Source organism: Balaenoptera physalus (assembly GCF_965194825.1).
Source record: "Balaenoptera physalus genome assembly, chromosome: 15".
Lineage (NCBI taxonomy): Eukaryota > Metazoa > Chordata > Mammalia > Artiodactyla > Balaenopteridae > Balaenoptera > Balaenoptera physalus.
Window position 1 is genome coordinate 2,270,077 of NC_138894.1, and position 19,826 is coordinate 2,289,902.

Sequence of the window (19,826 nt, forward strand, 5' to 3'; positions counted from 1 at the left end):
CAGACAAACTTGAGAGGGTCTCGTATTTCAAATACAAAAGGCCAGCATTTTTAGCAAGAGTGTGGACTTCAGAGAAAGTCCGGTTTACGAGGAAATCCCTGCAGTGTGTCCACGAGCCCTTCCACGGCCATGGGGGCCACCGGCGCCACTTGCTTTCTGGCTCTCCGTTAGGTCCTTATTTTAGTTCTGACTCAGCCGGGACGGCTCCCTGAAAGCTGACCTTCAGCAGGCCTTCGGGGGAGGAAGCCAGCCCAGCTATCTTGTGACCGTGATGGAGCTAATTGTGAGGTCGGCCCTCCTCAAGGAAAAAAAACCCTGAGAATTTCAGGACAAAGGACAGAAAGAAACATTTCATTCAAGTGAAAACAACCCTTTCAAATTTTAATCTACATGTCTCACTGCTTTTCTTTTAAACAAAGAACATGTTTTCATGTATGTTTTAGCACATTAAGCAACATTTGAAAAATATCGGACAAGATAAAGTGGGGGAACTGCAAAATCCGTGTTTTTTTGATAACTTTAAAAAGCTTTCTTTTCTTTCACTCACTTCAAATTTCACGAGGTGTGCACAGCAAGGCCGGAGCCTTAGATGTTTCAGCTGCCGAGCCTTAGATGCCCCCGCGGGACCGTCGGAGGACGTGAGGGGCCCGAACAGTGGTGTCCGGCACCGGCCCGCGTCTCTCCGTGGGCCCACGTGTGTCCCGCGTGTCCCCCTCTTCTGGTCCGCCCGGCACCCCTCCCCGCACCGGGTGATCTGGGTTTCTGAAGGCCGTTCCGCAGGCTGAGGGAGAAGGCTCTCGGCCAGTCCCCTGGCTTTTCTCAGGGGGAGGGGGTCTGCGTGTCTGGAGGAGCGGTGGTCACGCCCGACCCGACCGGACCTCAGGCAGGCCCGCCGGCTCAACAGCATCACTCGGGTCTCTGCTCCGACCCGGTCCGGGCGCTGGGCCAGGCGGACATCCCACCAGCCGGCTCCCGGCTCCCTCTGCGGGCTCAGATCCTGCCCCTTCTTCCCGGCCCTGGGCCCCCAGCCCTGCGCCCTGTGGGATCCCTGCTGCAGCCCCTCTTCCCAAGCCCGTTAGAGTTAGGAACTTCATCGTTGCAGCGAACCTTCCTCCTTCTAATCTCTGTGTGGGTCTCCCCTCCTGATTGGACCCAGATCGAGGCACGAGGTCATGCTCAGACCCCAGGGCCTGGATCCAGTAACAGGCACGGGGCTCACTCAGCAGCTGGAAACATCCACACCTACACGTGAAACTGGGCAGGGTGGCGGGTCACGTGATGAAATCGCTGGGAGTCCAGGTCAGCTCCCACCCGTGCCCCGAGGAGCGGTCCCTCTGCCCCTCCCGTGCCGTCCTCTCCCATCCTGCGCCGTGTCTGTCCTGCCCCCCTCCCTCCCGCCTCAGCCATAAACTTCCCAGGAAGGTGTGGAAGGACAGGTCTGTGCAGGGGAAGCTCTGGAGCTCAGGGCAGCGCCTGCGCTGCGTCTTTCACATTTAATTACTTAAATGATATAAAAGCAACCTTAAGCCTTCCTGACTGCAGGGCTCCAGTTCTCTCGTAAATGGAGCTGATGGGGGGTGGGAGGGTTTCCGTGCAGGAGGCCACGTGCACCTGCCCCATCCTGGGTCCACACCAAGCACGGCAAAGCACAAACCAGAACAATCTCTCATCATGGCATAAAGGAAAGCAAATTTGCCATCAGAACTAGCCTGGCCCAGGTCACATGACTAAGCTGGGAAAAGAGAAAGAACAAAATAATCGAGTTTTCAAAGAGCTCAGTCTACTAAGAAAGTCCATCAAAAGACGGATGCTGAGAATAGTGCAAACAAACGAAGAGAACCACGTGGACGGAGTAAGAGTAAGAGCGGCTGGCCCTCCAGCGATGAGTCTGCGAGGCTGCACCACACATGGACTTAGTTCTATCAAGAGCGCGCCACGGATGGGAATGCTCTAAACCACGGAGACAAAGGACCAGGATTATTTCACGGGACCGTTTTCTCCTTTCAGATTCAGAAGAGAATTCTGTATTCAAAGGATAAATTTTAAAAACCCACCAAATTGGGGCTTCCCTGGTGGCGCAGTGGTTGAGAATCTGCCTGCCAATGCAGGGGACACGGGTTCGAGCCCTGGTCTGGGAAGATCCCACACACCAGGGAGCAGCTGGGCCTGTGAGCCACAGCTACTGAGCCTGCACGTCTGGAGCCTGTGCTCCACAACAAGAGAGGCCGCGACAGTGAGAGGCCCGCGCACCGCGATAAAGAGTGTACCCCGCTTGCCGCAACTAGAGAAAGCCCTCACACAGAAACGGAGACCCAACACAGCCAAAAATAAATAAATAAATAAATAAATTAAAAAAAAATTTCTGGGGTGAACTTTAAAAAAAAAAAAAAACCCACCAAATCAATTACTAAGGGTAAGATGCTGGCAAAAGTGACAGGACAGAAAAACAAGAACAGCTCTCAAGGACAAAATCCACACCTTACGTTGCCGTCATGGTAAAAACACTGAAGTCAGACGGATGGCTGAGCACCTTCAGCACGGAGTGGGGCGGGGACGGGGCATCACCTGGGCGGTCACCACCTGGGCACAGGCCGGAAGACAACGGCATGAAGGCTCAGGGGGCGACGTCCACGTTTCCTCATCCAGAAGGCAGTCTGTACACTCGCTGTGCAGGTGTAGATGGTGCCGAGGTGAACTGCTTACTCACGGAGTCCTGAATGAGCCAGGCTACCTTCCCTCCCCCGTCTGACGTTCCCCATGGACTTGGATGCCTGAGCACTGGTCCTGAGCCCCGAGGCTGCATCCGGGCTCACGCACCTACCTGGGCTCATGCACCTGGGCCCATGCACAGCTCTGGAAGCTCCTCCTCAGCCTGACTCGGTTTCTCTGGACCGCCCGCGTTCCCCGGACGTCCTCACAGCTGAGGAGGAGGCCACAGGCTTTGCCGCAGCCTGACCACCCTTCCCTTCATCCTGCGCCCTGAGGTCGGACCCCGCCCGTCCAGGAGCAGACTGTCCAGAACCATGGACCCTGAGCCCCTGGGGCTCTCTCCTGGTCCCGCAGGCCCAAGACCCTGGCTCCAGCACCTCACCGCCGATGAGGCGTCTTTAGGGACAGAAGCAGCTTAGGCGGCAGCACCGAGCTCCAGCCGGGACGCTTCGGTCCAGCTCCGGGACCTCGGCCAGGGTGCCTGCCGGGGGGTCTTCCAGCCTCCCGCCCCCCACCCCTGAGCCCGGCTCTTCCATCTGCGCATTTCTGTCAATTCTGTGAGCAACCTGAACTCTTTCCAGTAAAATTCTTTCCTGCCTCAGCCAGCCAGAGCCTGCTACTGTCACTGCCCCCCACCAGAACCAAGACTGATGAGGTGACGTGGGCCAGTGACGGGGGGTCAAACTCTGGGCTGCGAGGGCTCGGCAAGAAGAGACCAAAGTCACAGCGTTCCTGGGACCGTCTATCACCGAGGGCAGGGGGAAAGGTCAAAGAGGCTTGGGGAGGAGGGCCCTTGTGGGGCCGGGCAAGACCCACGGGGGCGGGGGGCGGGGGTGACCCCCAGGGATGCCGGAAGCAGTTACACCGACGCAAGAGAAGAACCGCGCACCGGCTGCGTAACATCCCTGCAAACCTGAACGTGTCCCCACGTGAAGTTCATCTGCACAAATACGAGGGGGACAGAGAGAGAAATCTTACACCATTGAGCTTCGGTGATTTCAGGAAAGCAGGTGAGGTGAAGAAAACCAATGATGGGGGAGGTTTCAAATAGTTACAATAACGAGGGTGATAGAAAAATCAATAAAAGAAGAAGACTGCCCAGCGGTAACCAGGAAGAAGGTGAGGCTGTAAGGACAGAAATCTGTCTTATATCACTTGTTCACCCAGCAATCAGAGTCTAGGAGTTACGTGAACTGGGAATCGGTCCAGGGAATAACTGGCCCGGGAAGGTGGCCATGAGGTGTGTAGGGCACTAAATGGCCCAAGGAGGCTGGCAGACTGGCCAGGGCAGAGGGTGTTGGGGCCAGAGGTCTGGACGGCCTCGCGGATCGAGGCTGCTGTCACAGCGGGGAAGCCACTCGACGGGGTGGCCCTGCATCAGGACGTGTGATGGGCCCTGCAGCGCCGTGCTGCTGTCAGGGGGACACGAGGAACCACGAAGCCGACAGCAAGGTACCAGGACCTTCATTTATTCCTGCAACTCAGCGACCCTGTACTGAGTGTGTATTAGCAAGAAGCCACCGTGATGGAAAACCTGGTCCCCGCACCTCTGTGCCCTCAGACGGCTTGCACTTCAGCAGAGCCGGGACGCCCGCCCGCCTGGCGGGGATGGTGACAGGGGCTCCCGGGCGCATGAGGGCACGTGGGCGGGGCGGCCGCGAGCCCCAGCACCCCCGCACCAACCGGGCGAAGGAGGGGTCAACCACGGACGTGGGAGAACGGCTGCGACTTTGCAGCGTCCTGTCTGCAGACGTCCGCTTCTTTCCTGTGTCTCCTTTGCTTTCATTCAGCAAGTGTTTACCTACGCCCGGCTGTGAAGTAATAAATGGAGCTAGAAGTCGGGGACGAGAGGAGCAGGACGGAAGGAAATGATGCGCCCGGGAGGCCAAGGCACCGTGACGACGACGGAGGCAGAGCCACAGACTCCGGACCAAGAGGAGCCCAGGCTGACTTGACAGCACAGCTGGTGGGCACGTGGGTCTCATCTCCCTGCACTGCATCCACTGCCTCTCCTCCGGGACCCCCTGCGGCAGCCCTGGGGCGGCCACCTCCAGGCACCCCCAAAGACTCCCTGCGGAGCCTTCTGACGAGGCCCTGACTCCTGAGTGTCCAGTTTCGCAGGAATCCTGCTGTCAGCCTGGCCAGAATCCCCTACCTGCAGATCAGATGGCCCTCTGTACCCGACCGGTTCCTCAGCCTCCACCCCGCCCCCAGGCGACGTCTGATGTCCTGGCCTGTCTTCAGCAGGAATCCTGGGAGGTCGGTTTAGCCAGAATCCCTCCACCCGGCTGTTCCCTCTCAGTATCTTTCCATCCGCTGACCCCCGCCTGCTCCTTCGCTGTGAATCCCCCGTTTTCCTTGGTGGATTCGGAGTTGAGCCCCGTCTCTCTGCCCCACTGCGGGGGTCCCTACATCCATCCTGGTGGTCCTTCCTGTTCTCTACCAGGCGTCATGAGTATTTTGCCTTTGACAGTATTCGCACCTGTGTGTAACGGCTCCCTCCCCGGTGTGGGCTGGACTCGCTGAAGGGCTCCTGATGAAGACAATTCAGTAGAGGTGGTCGGCACTCATTTCTGGAATTAGGCTACAAAACGCTCTGGGGCCACTCACCCCATTCCAGCCTCGAGAAGAGGCAGCCCTGACTCAGAGACCCTCAGCCAGAGGCGCTGGCCTGAGCTGAACCCGGATTCCTGACCCACAGCAACCCGGAGATAACCAACGACGGTGATTACAGGCCTGCCATCAGCAAATCCGTGCCCACAGGTCAGATCTGGCCCCCCGGCTGCTTTTATTAAGTTCAGCAACACATTCACTCACATGTTCCACGGCCCGTGTTCACACTACAACCGCAGGCCGAGCAGTTGTGACACTGACAGAGGCCTACAAAAGCCTGAAACATTTATTATACGGCCCTTTACAGAAAGTCTGCCAACTCCCACTGCCGCTAAGTGCTGGGTAATCTGTTTCTCACAATAGAGGATTAACGCACTTGCTCCTGCAGTGCTATGGGCCTCCCTCCAGCGATGCAGGGTCTTTAAGTATCTCGCTGTTGTCTGTTGTCCACACACAAGAACTTCTATGTTAGCAGATAATGAATGTTTCAACCAGCCTCACATCCCTGGCACGTGGCAGGACCTTAGCAAATGCAGACTGAACCACAAACGCCTAATTCAGAAAACCCATAACCTGACAATATATCCTTTAAATAAAGCACGACATTAAATCAAGAAGAGCCAAAACTGCAATTTGTGTTGAATAGCTGATATTTCCGGTTGAATCCATTTTAAAAGGCATTTGTTGACTGCCACACAAAGAATGATTCCATATCCAGGAAAATTTTTGATCTTTTAAATTGGCTATACTTTTATAAAACCTTGTTGTTTAAAATACCCATAACATCAGTTTATCTCCAATACTTCCAAGATGACTAACATTAGCTTTTACCATGAAACAAAGAATGTATTTCCTTGCACCTGGAAATGTTATTGAAATTTTCCAGAAAGGCTTATTTTTTTTTCTTTTCTTTTTTTTTAGTTCCCCAACCAGGGATGGCACCCGGGCCCTCAGCAGTGAAAGCGCGGAGCCCTAATCACTCCTGGAGGTCCAGTGGTTAGCACTCTGTGCTTTCACTGCCGAGGGCTCGGGTTCCATCCTCGGTTGGGGAACTAAACTAAGATCCCGCATGCTGCAAGGTGCGGCAAAAAAAGAAAGAAACAAAATTTTCCAAACCACTGCAGAATTTCTGTTTTGTCCCAGTTTTGTCTGTCTGTTAGAACTGAGAACTAAAGTTGGCAGCAGACACGCTCAGACATAAGCAAACATCCTCTGTGCCCCGATGCCTGGTCAATTCCTACGCTGTCCGTTCCCCCACATCCTGATGCCAGGGCAGGAGGACAAATGTTTTAGGTAAAAGGCTGGACATTCTTATAATGCTTAATTTTAAGTAATATATTCATTATGACACAAAAATATAATAGTTTTAGCTTTCTTAACCTAGATAGTTTCTCTGGCAAACATGTATGAATTACCTGCGAGGCAGAAAAATTCCACTTTTGTTTCAACGGGCATCACAGGAGGTCACCCTTGGTAAATTTTTAACTTTTAAGATATGATCAAGCGTGTTCAGACCTTCCAGGTAAGAAACCTTACCCTAAAACCTAAGTGAGGCTTCAGTGTGTAGTTAAGAGCGTAAGACACACGGGGAAGGAACAGCCCCGGCTCAACTCCCGAATTACCAGCCACGGGTCTCCAGGGCCCTTTTCCTTTCTTGTGAACTGCGCAGCAGCCCTGTGAAGACTCAGCATAGCCAGAAAAGCAGTAAAGGGCAAGAGAGGCCAAGCTGGTGTAAAGAAAGAATTAATGGTTTTACATTTATATGGAACATATTTATTAATAATCTTATTCACTGTGGGTTTGGGAAAGATTTCCTAAATAGGACACAGAAAGCACAAACTTTATATAAAGAAAAAGATCAATAAACTATCAAAATGAAAAAAAAAAAAACTTTTGCTTGTCAACAGACATTTATAAAAATGAGAAGACAAACCGAAGACTGGGAGGAGACATTTGCAAAATATGTAGCTGACAAAGGGCTTGTATCTAGAATATATGAAGCACTGTTTCAACTAAATACTATAAGAAATAACCCAGTAAAAGTTGGGCAAACACCTGAATGGTAAATTTGCCAAAGAAGATACAGGAATTGCAAATAAGCACAAGAAATGATACTCAGCTTCGTGAGTCATGAGGGAAATGCAAATAAAACCACAAGGAGATAGCAGGACACTCCCCCGAAAGGCCAAAACTGGAAAACATCAACCGTGCCAAGTGTGGCTGAGGATGTGGAGAAAATGGACCCTCAGACGCTGCCGGTGGGAACACGAAATGGTACAGCCTCTTTGGAAAACCGTTTAGCCGTTTCTCCAGATAGTAAGTGTGTGCCCACCAAACAACCCCACCATTCCACCCAAGAGAAATGAAAGCACAGGACTTGTATGCCAATGTTCACGCAGCTTCATCTGAAACGGCCAAGAGCTGGGCACCACTCAACGGCAACCAACAAACGCACTAAATCCATAAGCGGAAGGTGACTCAGCAGTAAAATGAATGATACTGACTCTTGCACCACGGACGAGTCTTAAAATAACGATGCTGAGTTAAAGGAGCCTAAAGAAAACAAAGGGTACGTGACCGAATGGTTCTATTTATACACAACTCCAGAAAATGCAAGAGCATCCAGAGCGACCAGCTGCCTAGGGATGTGGGAGGGCTACAAATGCAGGCAGGGACTTGAGGACAAGGAGGACGCGCGTGACCTTGACTCTGTGTACGTGTCAACACTGACCAAGCTGCACATTAAACTGTGCATCTACTGAGGCCCATTCGTTTCACCTCAATAACGCTGTTTCTAAAAAACTGCACACTGGAATGATCTTTAACCTTTGAAAAAACCACTGCTGTGGGTGGGATTCTGTCCCCTAAAAAGACGTGTTGAGGGACTTGCCTGGTGGCGCAGTGGTTAAGAATCCGCCTGCCAATGCAGGGGACACGGGTTCGAGCCCTGGTCCGGGAAGATCCCACATGCCGCGGAGCAACTAAACCCGTGTGCCACAACTACTGAGCCTGCACTCTAGAGCCCGTGAGCCACAACTACTGAGCCCATGTGCCACAACTACTGAGCCCGCATGCTGCAACTACTGAAGCCCACACGCCTAGAGCCCGTGCTCCGCAACAAGAGAAGCCACCGCAATGAGAAGCCCGTGCACCACAACGAAGAATAGCCCCCGCTCACCGCAACTAGAGAAAGCCTGCGCGCAGCAACAAAGACCCAATGCAGCCAAAAAATAAAATAAATAAATTAAAAAAAATTTTTTTTTAAATAAGAAAGCTGCAGTGTATCATGCAGACACCACTGTTAGGGCTCCTACTGCAAAAGACATGTTGAAGTCCTGACCCTGGTACCTGTGAACATGACCTTATTGGAAGTGGAGTCTCTGCAGATGTAATTAAGGCACAAGCTGAGGTCACACTGGAGCAGGTGGGCCCAACTCCCATGTGACTGGTGCCCTTACAAGAGGAGACACACATACAGAGGAGGACGCCACATGGAGACAGAGCCACGTGAGAGAGGCCAGGGTGGGGTGATGCCCCACAAGCTGGACACACAGCCCTGCAGCTGACATCAGAGGCACGAGGAGAGCTGCCACGCTGATTTCTGACCCCGAGTCTCCAGAACTGAGAGACCAAACATCTCTGCCGTCTGAAGCCTCCCAGGGTGTGGTACTTGTTACCACAGCTCTAAGAAGCTAATGCAACCACTGTTTCACATTAATTCATAATTCATAATATTAATTTCATAATTCATATTAATTAACTTATTTAATGATTGTTTCTAAAAGTAGATTTTATGTAAGAGAATATTTGTCTAAAGTCTGTTTTAATCACAGAATGGCCACTGGGTCGCACAGATACACAATTAAGTGGCTGTGTTTCCAAGATATATAAATACATATAAAATAAATAGCACTGTTTCATTTTAATAGCATCTCTCCAAAGTACTATAAAGCACACGTTTTAGCCAATTGTAATTTTTTTTGTTTTTATAAGTGATTTATAACTGATACATCAAGTTTTGTTTTTCTTTTAACCTACAGAAAAGCAATTTATAATGATTAAAATTTATAATGATTAAAATCTTGGCATTTATTTGTCATAGTAAATCATTTAGAAAACTTTATGTGAGTGACAGCAAATTTACAAATTGACTCTGCTGAGGCCGAGGTTCTCTCCCAAGGGTCTCTGAGCAGCACAGAGACACAGAACAGGACCTTCAACCCTTCAACCGTCCCTTTAACACACACTAACTTTAAGCATTAATACTATTTTTAATTTCAGCATATACCCCCTCAACTGTATGGAAATACTTTAGGTGACTGAGAGGAAAACATTTCCCTTCAGAAAATAAGCCTCCCAAAACCACTGAAGGAGGAAAACCGGAAGGTCAGGGTCCATCCTTTGGTAGATACATCCCTCTGTGTGGGACATCAGAGGGATGGACATCAATTTAACTTACTCTCTCAGAGTCAAAGGGGTTTAACCTGGAATAAAAGAGGCACCTCGAAGCCAGTGTGCTTTCATTCCTTCAGGGAGGAGCAGACCCTGGGCAGGGATGGCTACCAGGCTCCGGGGTGGACGGTGGGGCCTGTGGCTTGGATTCAATTAAGGGGGGGGGTGAGAAGGGTGAGGAAGGGGTGCCTGTAAAAGCTGTTATTCCAACAGGGACACTTGTGTGTTACACATTTTTTACAGTGAGATAATACTGGACACGTAACGTGCGAGTCTGAGGTCCACGGCTGCTGGTTTGACATGCTTAGTGTTGCTGTATTATCACCCCGGAGCATCAGTGACACCTCCGTCACGCCACGTGGCACAGCCCTGCTGACTGCTGTCACCGTGCCGTGTGGCAGGCCTCCCTCCAGAGCTTGTTCATCCTCTAGTTGCAAGTCTGTGCCTTAAAACACCCCTCCCCAGGCCTCCACTCCCTGCCCCTGGACCCTCTTCCACTCTGGTTTTAGATTCTGCATATAAGACAGAGAACACGCTGTCTGTCTTCCCCTGTCCGCCTCATTCACTTGGCACTGTCAGAGCCCATCCTTGCTGTCCGGACTGGCTGGATTTCCTTCATTCTCATGGCTGAATAGCACTCCAGTGCACGTGCGCGCGCGCGTGTGTGTGAGAATTACACCCTTAAACACATACGAGAAGGCGCTACTACCTTTCAAAAACCAACACTGGCCAGCTGACACCTCCCTGGACCAAAGAGAAGAAATACTTGCTATCGGTTGAGCTCACTGTTGGGAAGACTAAATGTGCTCTTGCTGAACCGTTAAATGAGGACAGACAAAATGGCCAAGCTGCAGTTTTATCCCTCTAATAGATTATGATCTATTAGATCATAGATCATAGATTATGATCTATTATGATCTATTAGTCTATTATGATCTAGACTAAAATACAGACGCTGGTTTTTCAGTCAAAAGATGGGTCCCGGCCTTCCCTGGTGGTGCAGTGGTTGAGAATCCGCCTGCCAATGCAGGGGACACGGGTTCGAGCCCCGGTCTGGGAAGATCCCACATGCTGAGGAGCAACTGGGCCTGTGAGACACAACTACTGAGCCTGCGCGTCTGGAGCCTGTGCTCCGCAACAAGAGAGGCCGTGACAGTGAGAGGCCCATGCACCACGATGAAGAGTGGCCCCCGCTCGCCCCAACTAGAGAAAGCCCTCGCACAGAAACGAAGACCCAACACAGCCATAAATTAAAAAAAAAAAAAAAAAAAAGATGGGTCCCCCAGATGATCGGCAAACAGCAGACAGGTTTGAAGGAAACGCTCCCCCAGCCCACCCCGGGCACCGGGACGGCCCAGTTCCCACCCGACAGGACGCTGAACCAAGGCCGGGAGCTGGGCCCCTTCACGGCCTGGGTCCTTCTCCCCCTTTCGGGACTGAGTTAAGAACAGAACCACGGAAGTTCTCACCACAGCGCCTGGCCCCCAGCAAGGGCTCAGTCAGCATGGGGGCCTGATCCGTGTTCCCTACTCTTAACCAAGCAAAGGCATCCTGCTGCTGGAAAATGACGCCATCCCAGATCTAGAAGGACAAGAGATCCAAAGCCTTCCTTAACCGCCATAAAGTAAAGGTTACTTTTGTCTGCACCCCCTTCCTGGTCCTGGTAACCCAGCTCCACCAGGAAAAGCGCAGGAAAGCACAGCACAAGCGAGTCCTCCCCAGTGGACCTCACAGAGGGGCCCAAACGCCAGCCGCACCATCTGATCCCCCTTTGTTTCATGCAGGCGGGGGGAGGAGGGGGGCACAACTGAAGGAACAAGAGGGGAGGACCCAAGGGTCCTTGATCTGAGCTCGAGACCAGGGGGCGACTGCAGAGCCAGAGGCCAGACCCGTCTTTGTGGCCACAGCTCAGCTCGGGCACCATGGCAAGAACCCACCAGAGACCACGTGTACTAATACGCCTGCTGTATGTCAATAAAACTTTATTTGTGGACACTGAGTTTCATGTAATTTTCCTATGTCATGAAATATTTTTTTCCTTTTTTTCAACCATTTGAAAAATATAAAATCCATCCTGAGCTCGTGGGCCACCTAAGGGTCATAATTCCCCAGCCCCTGGTCCTGCATTAAACTTCCTTTCTGAGCCGGCTGGCAAAGACTTGGTTCTGACATGTCCCCAGTTAGTTATAGACCCCATGTGTCTGAGGCAGAGCCAAGGTGACTCTGAGAATTTTTAACAGGGGGGTGGGGGGGGAGGGGCTGTGGATCGCACAGGTGTGTTTTTCATTCAGGTTTCCTCAAAAAAAAAACTGTGTTTGGGTGCAGCACAATTTAAGAGGGAGAATAAATAGCTAAGGAGTAAATACACACACACACACACACACACACACACACACACACACACACACACACACACACACACACACGGGTATATCTTGGATGGTATTTTCAGGCATCAGGCACTTTAGGAAAAAGGGTCCATGCCCGGGAAGGTACGAGGAACAGCTTCCGAGCCCACAGGGCGGGACAAGAGCTTCACTGAATGAACCCACGGCCAGAGCAGGAGGTCAGAAGTCCTGTCCCCGAATGAGGAGGTGGCACCAACGCTACCTGCACGCAGAGTCCTCAGGTCCACCTCCACGGAGGAAGGTGACGTCTAGGGGTCTCTCAGGCATGTTAGGTTCCAGCCACACTTAAGGACACGTTCTAGAGCTAAGAGGCTCCCGTCACACAACTTTTTCCTGTTGGGACAAAGTCTAAACGAGATGAACTGCCTGCCGTGACTCAGCCCTCAGGTGTGGAGGCTGACGGTCTGCTGTACAAAGCAAGGAGAGCACGTTTCAGGCTGTACTGGATACTTTAAAATAAAAATCGATACAGGCAGCGTTCTGTTCTAAACAGTTTGGAGTTTGAAGCCGGAAGCAGTTTCACCAACTCTTTTTTAATTTTTTAATTTTTTGGCTGCGTTGGGTCTTCGTTGCTGTGCGCGGGCTTTCTCTAGTTGCGGCGAGTGGGGGCTACTCTTGGTTGCGGTGCGCGGGCTTCTCATTGTGGTGGCTTCTCTTGTTGTGGAGCACGGGCTCTAGGCGCACGGGCTTCAGTACTTGTAGCGTGTGGGCTTCAGCAGTTGTGGCTCACTGGCTCTAGAGCGCAGGCTCAGTAGTTGTGGCGCACGGGCTTAGTTGCTCCGCGGCATGTGGGATCTTCCCAGACCAGGGCTTGAACCTGTGTCCCCTGCATTGGCAGGTGGATTCTTAACCACTGCGCCACCAGGGGAGTCCTTCACTAACTCTCATGTGCTCTTTAAACACTTGTGTTCTGTTTCAGAGCACAGTCTTCAATTTAAACTTAAACATGTTTTCTGGCAGTGAGCACAGCCCTGTTAGTCTCTGATGGTTTTTCTGCCAGAATCCATAAACGTGCTGAGAAAACGGTGTGTGAGTGAGGGGGTCAGAGTGGGAGTGGGTTTGTGCTACTTGGAGGTGCCCAATGTCACAGGTGCTCAGTCCAGTGACAGCTCCTGGGAGGAACACCTGCAGGTGACCCTCCAGGGCCCAGACGCCAGCGTCCCTGGGGCAGCCCTGAGTCTAATGTGGCCCAGCCTCGACGTGGCACACAGTAGGAGATGGATGAACAGTAGCCAAGTGAGTAATGCACGAGGTGCCCTTCACCAGATGACAATGCCTGCCATCAAGCTGGTGGCGAGGGTTTGATGAGATAATAAACGACACTCAATAGCAGCAGTGATTTTTATCCTCCTTTTAAAGAGGAGCCACCTGAGTCCATCAAGGTTATCTGCCTGACCCAGCGGCCTGAACTGGGCGTGTCTAACCTCAAAGTCACCCCTCCAGCTTCTATTACCTGAGGAACCCGACTTCATGCTAAAAACAGGCTTCCTATAAAACTAGGCAAAAACCCTGACTCTCTAAATCGATAAAAGGCTCTTTTCCTGGCTGAGCTCGAAGTCCTAAAATAAGTAAATGGTCACTTCTCTGAACCCGGGGACAGAGACATGGCAGAAGCCTAAGCCCCTTCTAATCACCAGGGGACAATACAGCAGAAAAAGTGGGAAAATGGCTCCTCAACCCAAGGCAACAAGCAATACACCTTAAGAATGATTCTTCCTTCTGTAATTTAAACTCGAGACAAAACAAAACAACCTAGTTGTTTCAAAGGCTATTATGACTATACAGATAACCACCCCCTCAGACATAACAGGTAATCTCATTCATGGGTACTTCTGCCACTGTCTGAAAATAAGTGAAAGTTGGCTGGTCTTGAATGTCATTTTACATATCTTATTTCTTTTAAAGTGAATTCCTTAGGACCCCGAATCTGAAATTAAAACTACTTTTGGTAAGTTTTCACTCTTGGATCAAGAGCAGATTGGAGGCAATTTCAGCGGTCACGTCCACCCGTGCCCATCTGGTCAAGCAAGAGGGGGCTCAGTATTCTCACTAACCTCATACTTAAAATTTACAAGTCAAACTCTGAAGCTTTAAAATTCTGTTTAATCCAGTCAATTCAAAGTTAATACACTAATTGTAGCTAAGAGACACCCGATGTGGCAGGGAATAATATCTAATAGTGTAAGTATCAGTACCAGCCAGAGTCAAAAATTTTCAAATCAACATCTCCCTCCCAAAGTACAGTTCCTGTAGTAAATTTGTAGACAAATTTAATATAAGTTTAAAGAGCTTCCTTGTCAATTTTTTCCTGTTAAGTTTAAATAATTTAAAATAAACTCTAAAAGCGAATTTATAGGAGAAATATATATATAGAGAGGATATAACTATTATATACTCTCTCTATATATAAAACGTATCTATTTCTCTCACCACCTGAGTGGAACATTCAAACGCGTGGATCAAGTGTCCACAAAGGCACTGAGGTGCCACCCAGCACGCGAGAGCCGGGAGGAGGGTCCCTGCAGCCTGCTGTCAGCTCAGGGTCCCCACCCCTCGCGGCACACACAGCAGTTTAAGCAACAGCTCAGTGCGCAGGGGCTGCTCAGAACCTGTAACCTAAAAAAAATTCAACAGTGGTAAGAAAAACTAACACCGTGTTGTTTTAGGCCAATTAACGGTGGAAACAGACAACCCCTAACCTTTTCAGTTAGAAAGGTCTCCCTCCCTCCCAGGTTACGTTCAAAAGTTGCCCTGCCTTCCTCTGTGAAATCCATGTCAATACCGAAGAACACCCTGCCGCCCACCCAAGACCCCACCCGCGACCCTCACCGTCAGAACGCAGAGAAAAATCCCTCTGAAACGCGCCCTGAGAAGCCCAAGCGATGTGCCTTCCGCCAGCGGCGGGCAGGTCTAACCCTCCCTCTGCGAGCCTCGGCCCTGGGGGTGTAGCGAGGCTGCGGGGCTGGGGAGCCGACGCCAGGAGCTCAGCCCGTCGCCCCTCGCCGCGCACCCCCTGGCCGGGCAGGGCCGGGGCTCGGGCTGCCGGGCCCCCCCCCCCCGCCCGGGCTCCACTCACCTGAGCGCCTGCTCCTGCGGCCCCGGGAGCCGCAGGCTGTCCGGCCGGTCCCTCCGCCGGCGGTACAGCCCCGACTGCGAGAGCTCTTTGAGCTGTAGAGCCGTCATGCTCGCGCACCGCGACCCTCGGAGCCCGGCACCGGAGGGCGGGCGGCCGCCAGGGCTGGGGACCGCCCCGCGCACACCTGGCCCGGGGAGCGGCCTGGGGCGGCGGCGGCGGCCGCGTTTCCTGCTTGCCGGGTACACACCCTCGCGCGGGCGGCCGCACCTCCGCGCCGGCACCTGGGAGGGCCTGGTGCTCACGTGCTGCCGCCGGGCAGAGCCCGGCCGCCCTGAGCAATCGCGCCGGCCCCTGCGTGGACCCTTCCGGCATCGTTCTGCATCAAAACTGGGCTAAAACGCTCCAGAGAGGTCGTGACTCAAGAAGGGTCCTGCTCTGTGCTCTGTGCCAGGAAATCCACCGACACTTCACACGCAGCCGTCGGTTTCAAGAAGTGCCTGGTCATCCTGAGCTCGTTGGGACGTTTTCCTTCCAACGGAAAAGCACAGTTCTGAAGGGCAGCAGGCCGGCTCTCTCCACGGTGCTCTAAATCCTCTTCGGAAAGGAAGGAAGTGTCTTTTTTCTCCCCCATTAAGTGTTACTCAAAAATTCATAACTGAAAGGGAGGTGGTTTCTTCTGCCATCCCCCACCCCGCGATTCTCTACACCCGAAGCCGCCCACCGGGACGGGTCCCCTCGCGGGAGATGCGCACGCTGTCCGCCTACGGCTGTCCCCGCGTGTTTGACCCCAGCGGCCACCGCGTCAGGAGGCAGGGTCTGGTTCCTGGGGTGTGGGGTGCGGGCGGGTGTCTGCAGCGTGGGGGACAGATCAGAGGGGCGCGTCCTTGTCCCCGGGCCCCGCGGGACGCCCGCGCGGCAGCAGGCGGGTCTGACTCAGCCCCTCTGAGGACCAGTCCCGCCGGCGCGAGCGCGGGCCTGCTCTCAGCCAACAGCTTGGCTTTGCGGTGCCGGCAGTTTCTCTGCGTGTCAGCATCTTTCTCCCAGAATCCCCTCTAGGACGAGAGCGCAGAGAAATGGGCCTGAAAGTTCTTTTCACAGCAAGCGTTAAAGAGTTAATGCATTCCCCTCTCTAGAAGGATCGGTATTATAAATTCAAATATTCAGGACCCCAAGGAAGGGGGGCTCTGCATCTCATCCCTTCACCCGGGACAGCGGCCCTGGCTCCTTTAGGGCTGCAGCCCTGGTCCCCACCCACGCCCACCCCAGTGGAAACACAACTTTTTACAGTCACCATCAAAGTGTAACATACGTTTTTAAAGAAAATGCAGGGGGAAAATTAGTAATTTTGTTACCACACTAGATGTAATTAGTGACAAAACATTACCAAAAAAAATCTAGGGCCAAATGTATCTCTTTCTCTCTCTGGAAGGATACACAGAAAACTGGTATCATCGGGTGCCTGGGGGACGGCAGAGCAGCATAAGACAGCTTCTCTGTAACCACTGCTCTATACCTGCTGGACTTGGAATGCCCTGCACATTCAAAAATAAATAGGAAAAATTTAGAAGGTTTACATATACCTTTTGTACAAAGCTCTAGGATCCTACTGAGACATAAAACACAGAAAAGTTTGAAGCATGCAGTAATAGAAACATAAAATTAGGATTCCTTAAAGCGCCTAATTCTTACATTTTTGTCATGACAGGTGAAAAATGCAGAGAAACAAGCAGCAATCTTTTTTTTTTTTTTTTTAACTGTAGGCATCAAAACAGAATAGATGCCTGAGGAATAAACTACAAACTAATTGTAGCCACTGCAAAAACAGAAGCCTCAACGTTGAAAAGGACTTGTTTCTATAGGAAAATGTACATAAGAGAGCTTGATTTTTAAAGAGAACTTGCAAAAGAGTAATGCAGCCCGCTGACAAGGGAAAAGGCTCGGAAACTAGCAAAGTTGACAAGACAGGAAACACTACTGTGTAGGACGAATCCTGTATTTGATGAGTCTAAAGTTAAAAGGATGTGAACAGGGGGAAGAAAAGTTATGTAAAACAAACGGAAACAACTCTCGCCTGCGGACTTTTCACATGGCTGTGCTGACGCACACAAGCTTCAGTAGATCTGTGCTTGTCACAACTGCAGAAAATTAAATCCTGGGGCTTTGGGCAAAGGTCTTTAACCACTGCCATTTCACTGACAACACAGACCGTGGGAGACAGTGGTACCCTTCCCTCCCCGCCACATGCAGCCAGAGAGGGGCCCCCATTTCTGGGAGGGAACAACCCCCTACCACACAATGGCTCAGGCTGCAGCCAGATGACACCCCCGAACAAAGGTTTCTGTGCATCTACGTGGGGGGAGAGAGGGAGAGAGGGCACAGCCCTGGGACGCGGCAGGTGACGTGACGCCAGGAGAGGCCCCACGTCCCCATCCCTGTCCCCGTGGTTCCCTCCTTTCACACCCTCCCGTAGAAAGTTATCAGTTGAGCCTGGATTGTAGATCAGGCCTATTTTAAGTGAGTTCTGAATTTCAAACGACTGTCTTAGCATTTGAGGGAGGCCCACGTGGGTGTCCATACAGGGATGTCCATTTCGCCGCGTAAACGGTCTCTGAAGGGCAGTGCTGCCACCCTTAGAGCCCAGCGGCTATCAACGAACAAAGGTTCACAGAACGTGTCGAGGGGGCACCCCGGCCCGCTCCCACCGCGGGGTGGCAGCTCTGTGAACCTGCCCACTGCTCCCCCCGACCGCCGGGCTCTCCTGGGACCTGAGCTCCGACTCCCAGCGAAATGAGACATCAGCTCAGCGGGTACTTTCTTCTGCAATAGGTTTGTGCTCTTGGTTGAAATGACTAAACAGGAAGGCCCTGGGAGCATCACACCGGGCCTCGCTCTGCAGGCTGACCTCTGACCCCGTCCTCCACCTTTCGAAGTGGAGGGGGTAGGCGGTCACGGACCTTCTGTGAATCCGAGGAAGGTCAGTGAGCCTCAGAAATGCATGCGAGCACAACACGCCCCCATCTCAGGGCACTGGCAGGCGGACTCACCTTCCGACCTGCACAGACGCCCCTGCCCCAGGGCAGGACCCTAACCTCAACCACAGGCCAGACCCTGGTTCAGAAGAGCCCCTATTGTCCCCCCCCCCCATTTCTCTCCACCTCCCAGTCATCTCTCTGCCTCTGGCCTCACCCTCCTCTACTCTATCCTCCAAATTTCCAGGAGTTCCTTCCAAATGTAAACCGGTCACTCGCGGGTCCTGGAAGACCCTGCGGTGACCCGACGGCTCCTCCCTGTGCTGAGCGTGGTCCCAGGACAGATGGGGCGTCCTGGCCCCGAGTCCTGCCTCTGGACTCAGCGCAGGGGTCCCTCTCACAGGAGGGCTTTGGAGACCCTTCACTCACTATCACCAGGGTCTCCATCCCCCCATCCCCCCCAGATAACAGCCCTCCCAGGGCAGCCGTGTAGCTACTGCATCGCTGTGTCTTACAAGGCCAGGTACGTGGTAGAGTGTGCGTTTGCTCAGTAAGTTCTCTGGTTAGTTGTTCGACCAATTGATTTTGAGAGCCTCGCCAATTTATGATGATGGTACGTTTCAGATGAATGCTCCAGAGCTTTGAAACTCGTTTTGCTTTGTTTTGTTTTTGCATTTAACACTCAACATTACCTAAATGAGATTCTTAAAAGGCACATCCATTCCACAGTTTTGGAAAGCTGTACTTTCCTGTGAGATTGCAGAAACTCAGATGCTGCACATTTGTAGAGCTGAGCAACACTTCCACCAGTGTGAACACTTTCCAGCGGGGCTAAGAACTAAAACACCACCCTCCACCTGACTCAGCCCAGTTCTCGGTGTACTTGGTCCCAGTACCCCCTTCAGGCTCTGGGGGGTAGAGAAACCTAATTAGGCATCAAGCCCCTAAGACCCATCCCCAGCGTTCCGGCGCTGACGGCTCCTTCTCGGCAGAACTGAGGGCTGCACCCTGGCTTCGGGGCCCAGCTGGCTGCTGGCCCGTCAGCAGACCTTCCAGACCAGGGGCCTCAGGCCTGCAGACAGTCAAGCAGCTGTAAGTTTCCAGGCCATTAATTTCCTTGTACACACGCGGTAAGAGAAGAATTTTGTTTTGCAACCACTCTGAACTTAATGGAAATGAATCCTTTTTAGTTTAAATTTTATCCTATGAATAATCCCCTACAGGGGAAGTAAAGTTTCTCTGATAAAGCAGAGCACCGTCCTCCCTCCTTCCACACTCCCGTCTCCAAAACTCTCACTTCCAGCCCCACGCCCTCCACACGGGCCCCCAGGCGTGTCCCGGGTGTCACACGAGGGCTCGGACCTCAGCGATTCTCAGGAGCAGGTTCAAGTTCAAGTCGACCAGAGCAGAGTGTGAGAGGGCAGAATCCACCGTCCAGAAGAGTCAGAAAAAATCACCAAAGACACGGTCCCTGGCCTGCTGCGAGCCCCTCTGAACAGACCCTCGACCCTCCTCTCGCCAAGCAGGTGGGGGGGGGGGCCTCGGCCGAAGTCTGAGACCCGACAGGTCAGCCGTCAGAAACACAGAGAATCTACACGG

At 52.2% G+C, this 19,826-nt stretch overlaps 1 protein-coding gene across 10 annotated transcripts in view; it reads right to left on the minus strand.

Moving 5' to 3' along the window:
* Nucleotides 1-19,826, minus strand: part of LIMS1 (LIM zinc finger domain containing 1) — a 104,541-nt gene that overhangs the window by 29,815 nt on the left and 54,900 nt on the right. Inside the window, exon 1 of one of the 10 annotated variants that reach the window (XM_082426517.1) lies at nt 15,259-15,608. The exons of 7 other annotated variants lie outside the window; for them this stretch is intronic. In XM_082426517.1, the coding sequence (XP_082282643.1) occupies nt 15,259-15,365 (107 nt within the window). In that variant the 5' untranslated portion in view covers nt 15,366-15,608. Of the gene's footprint in view, nt 1-15,258; nt 15,609-19,826 lie in introns of those variants that run through there. 2 more of the 10 variants (XM_082426518.1, XM_082426513.1) reach the window with 2 other exon arrangements.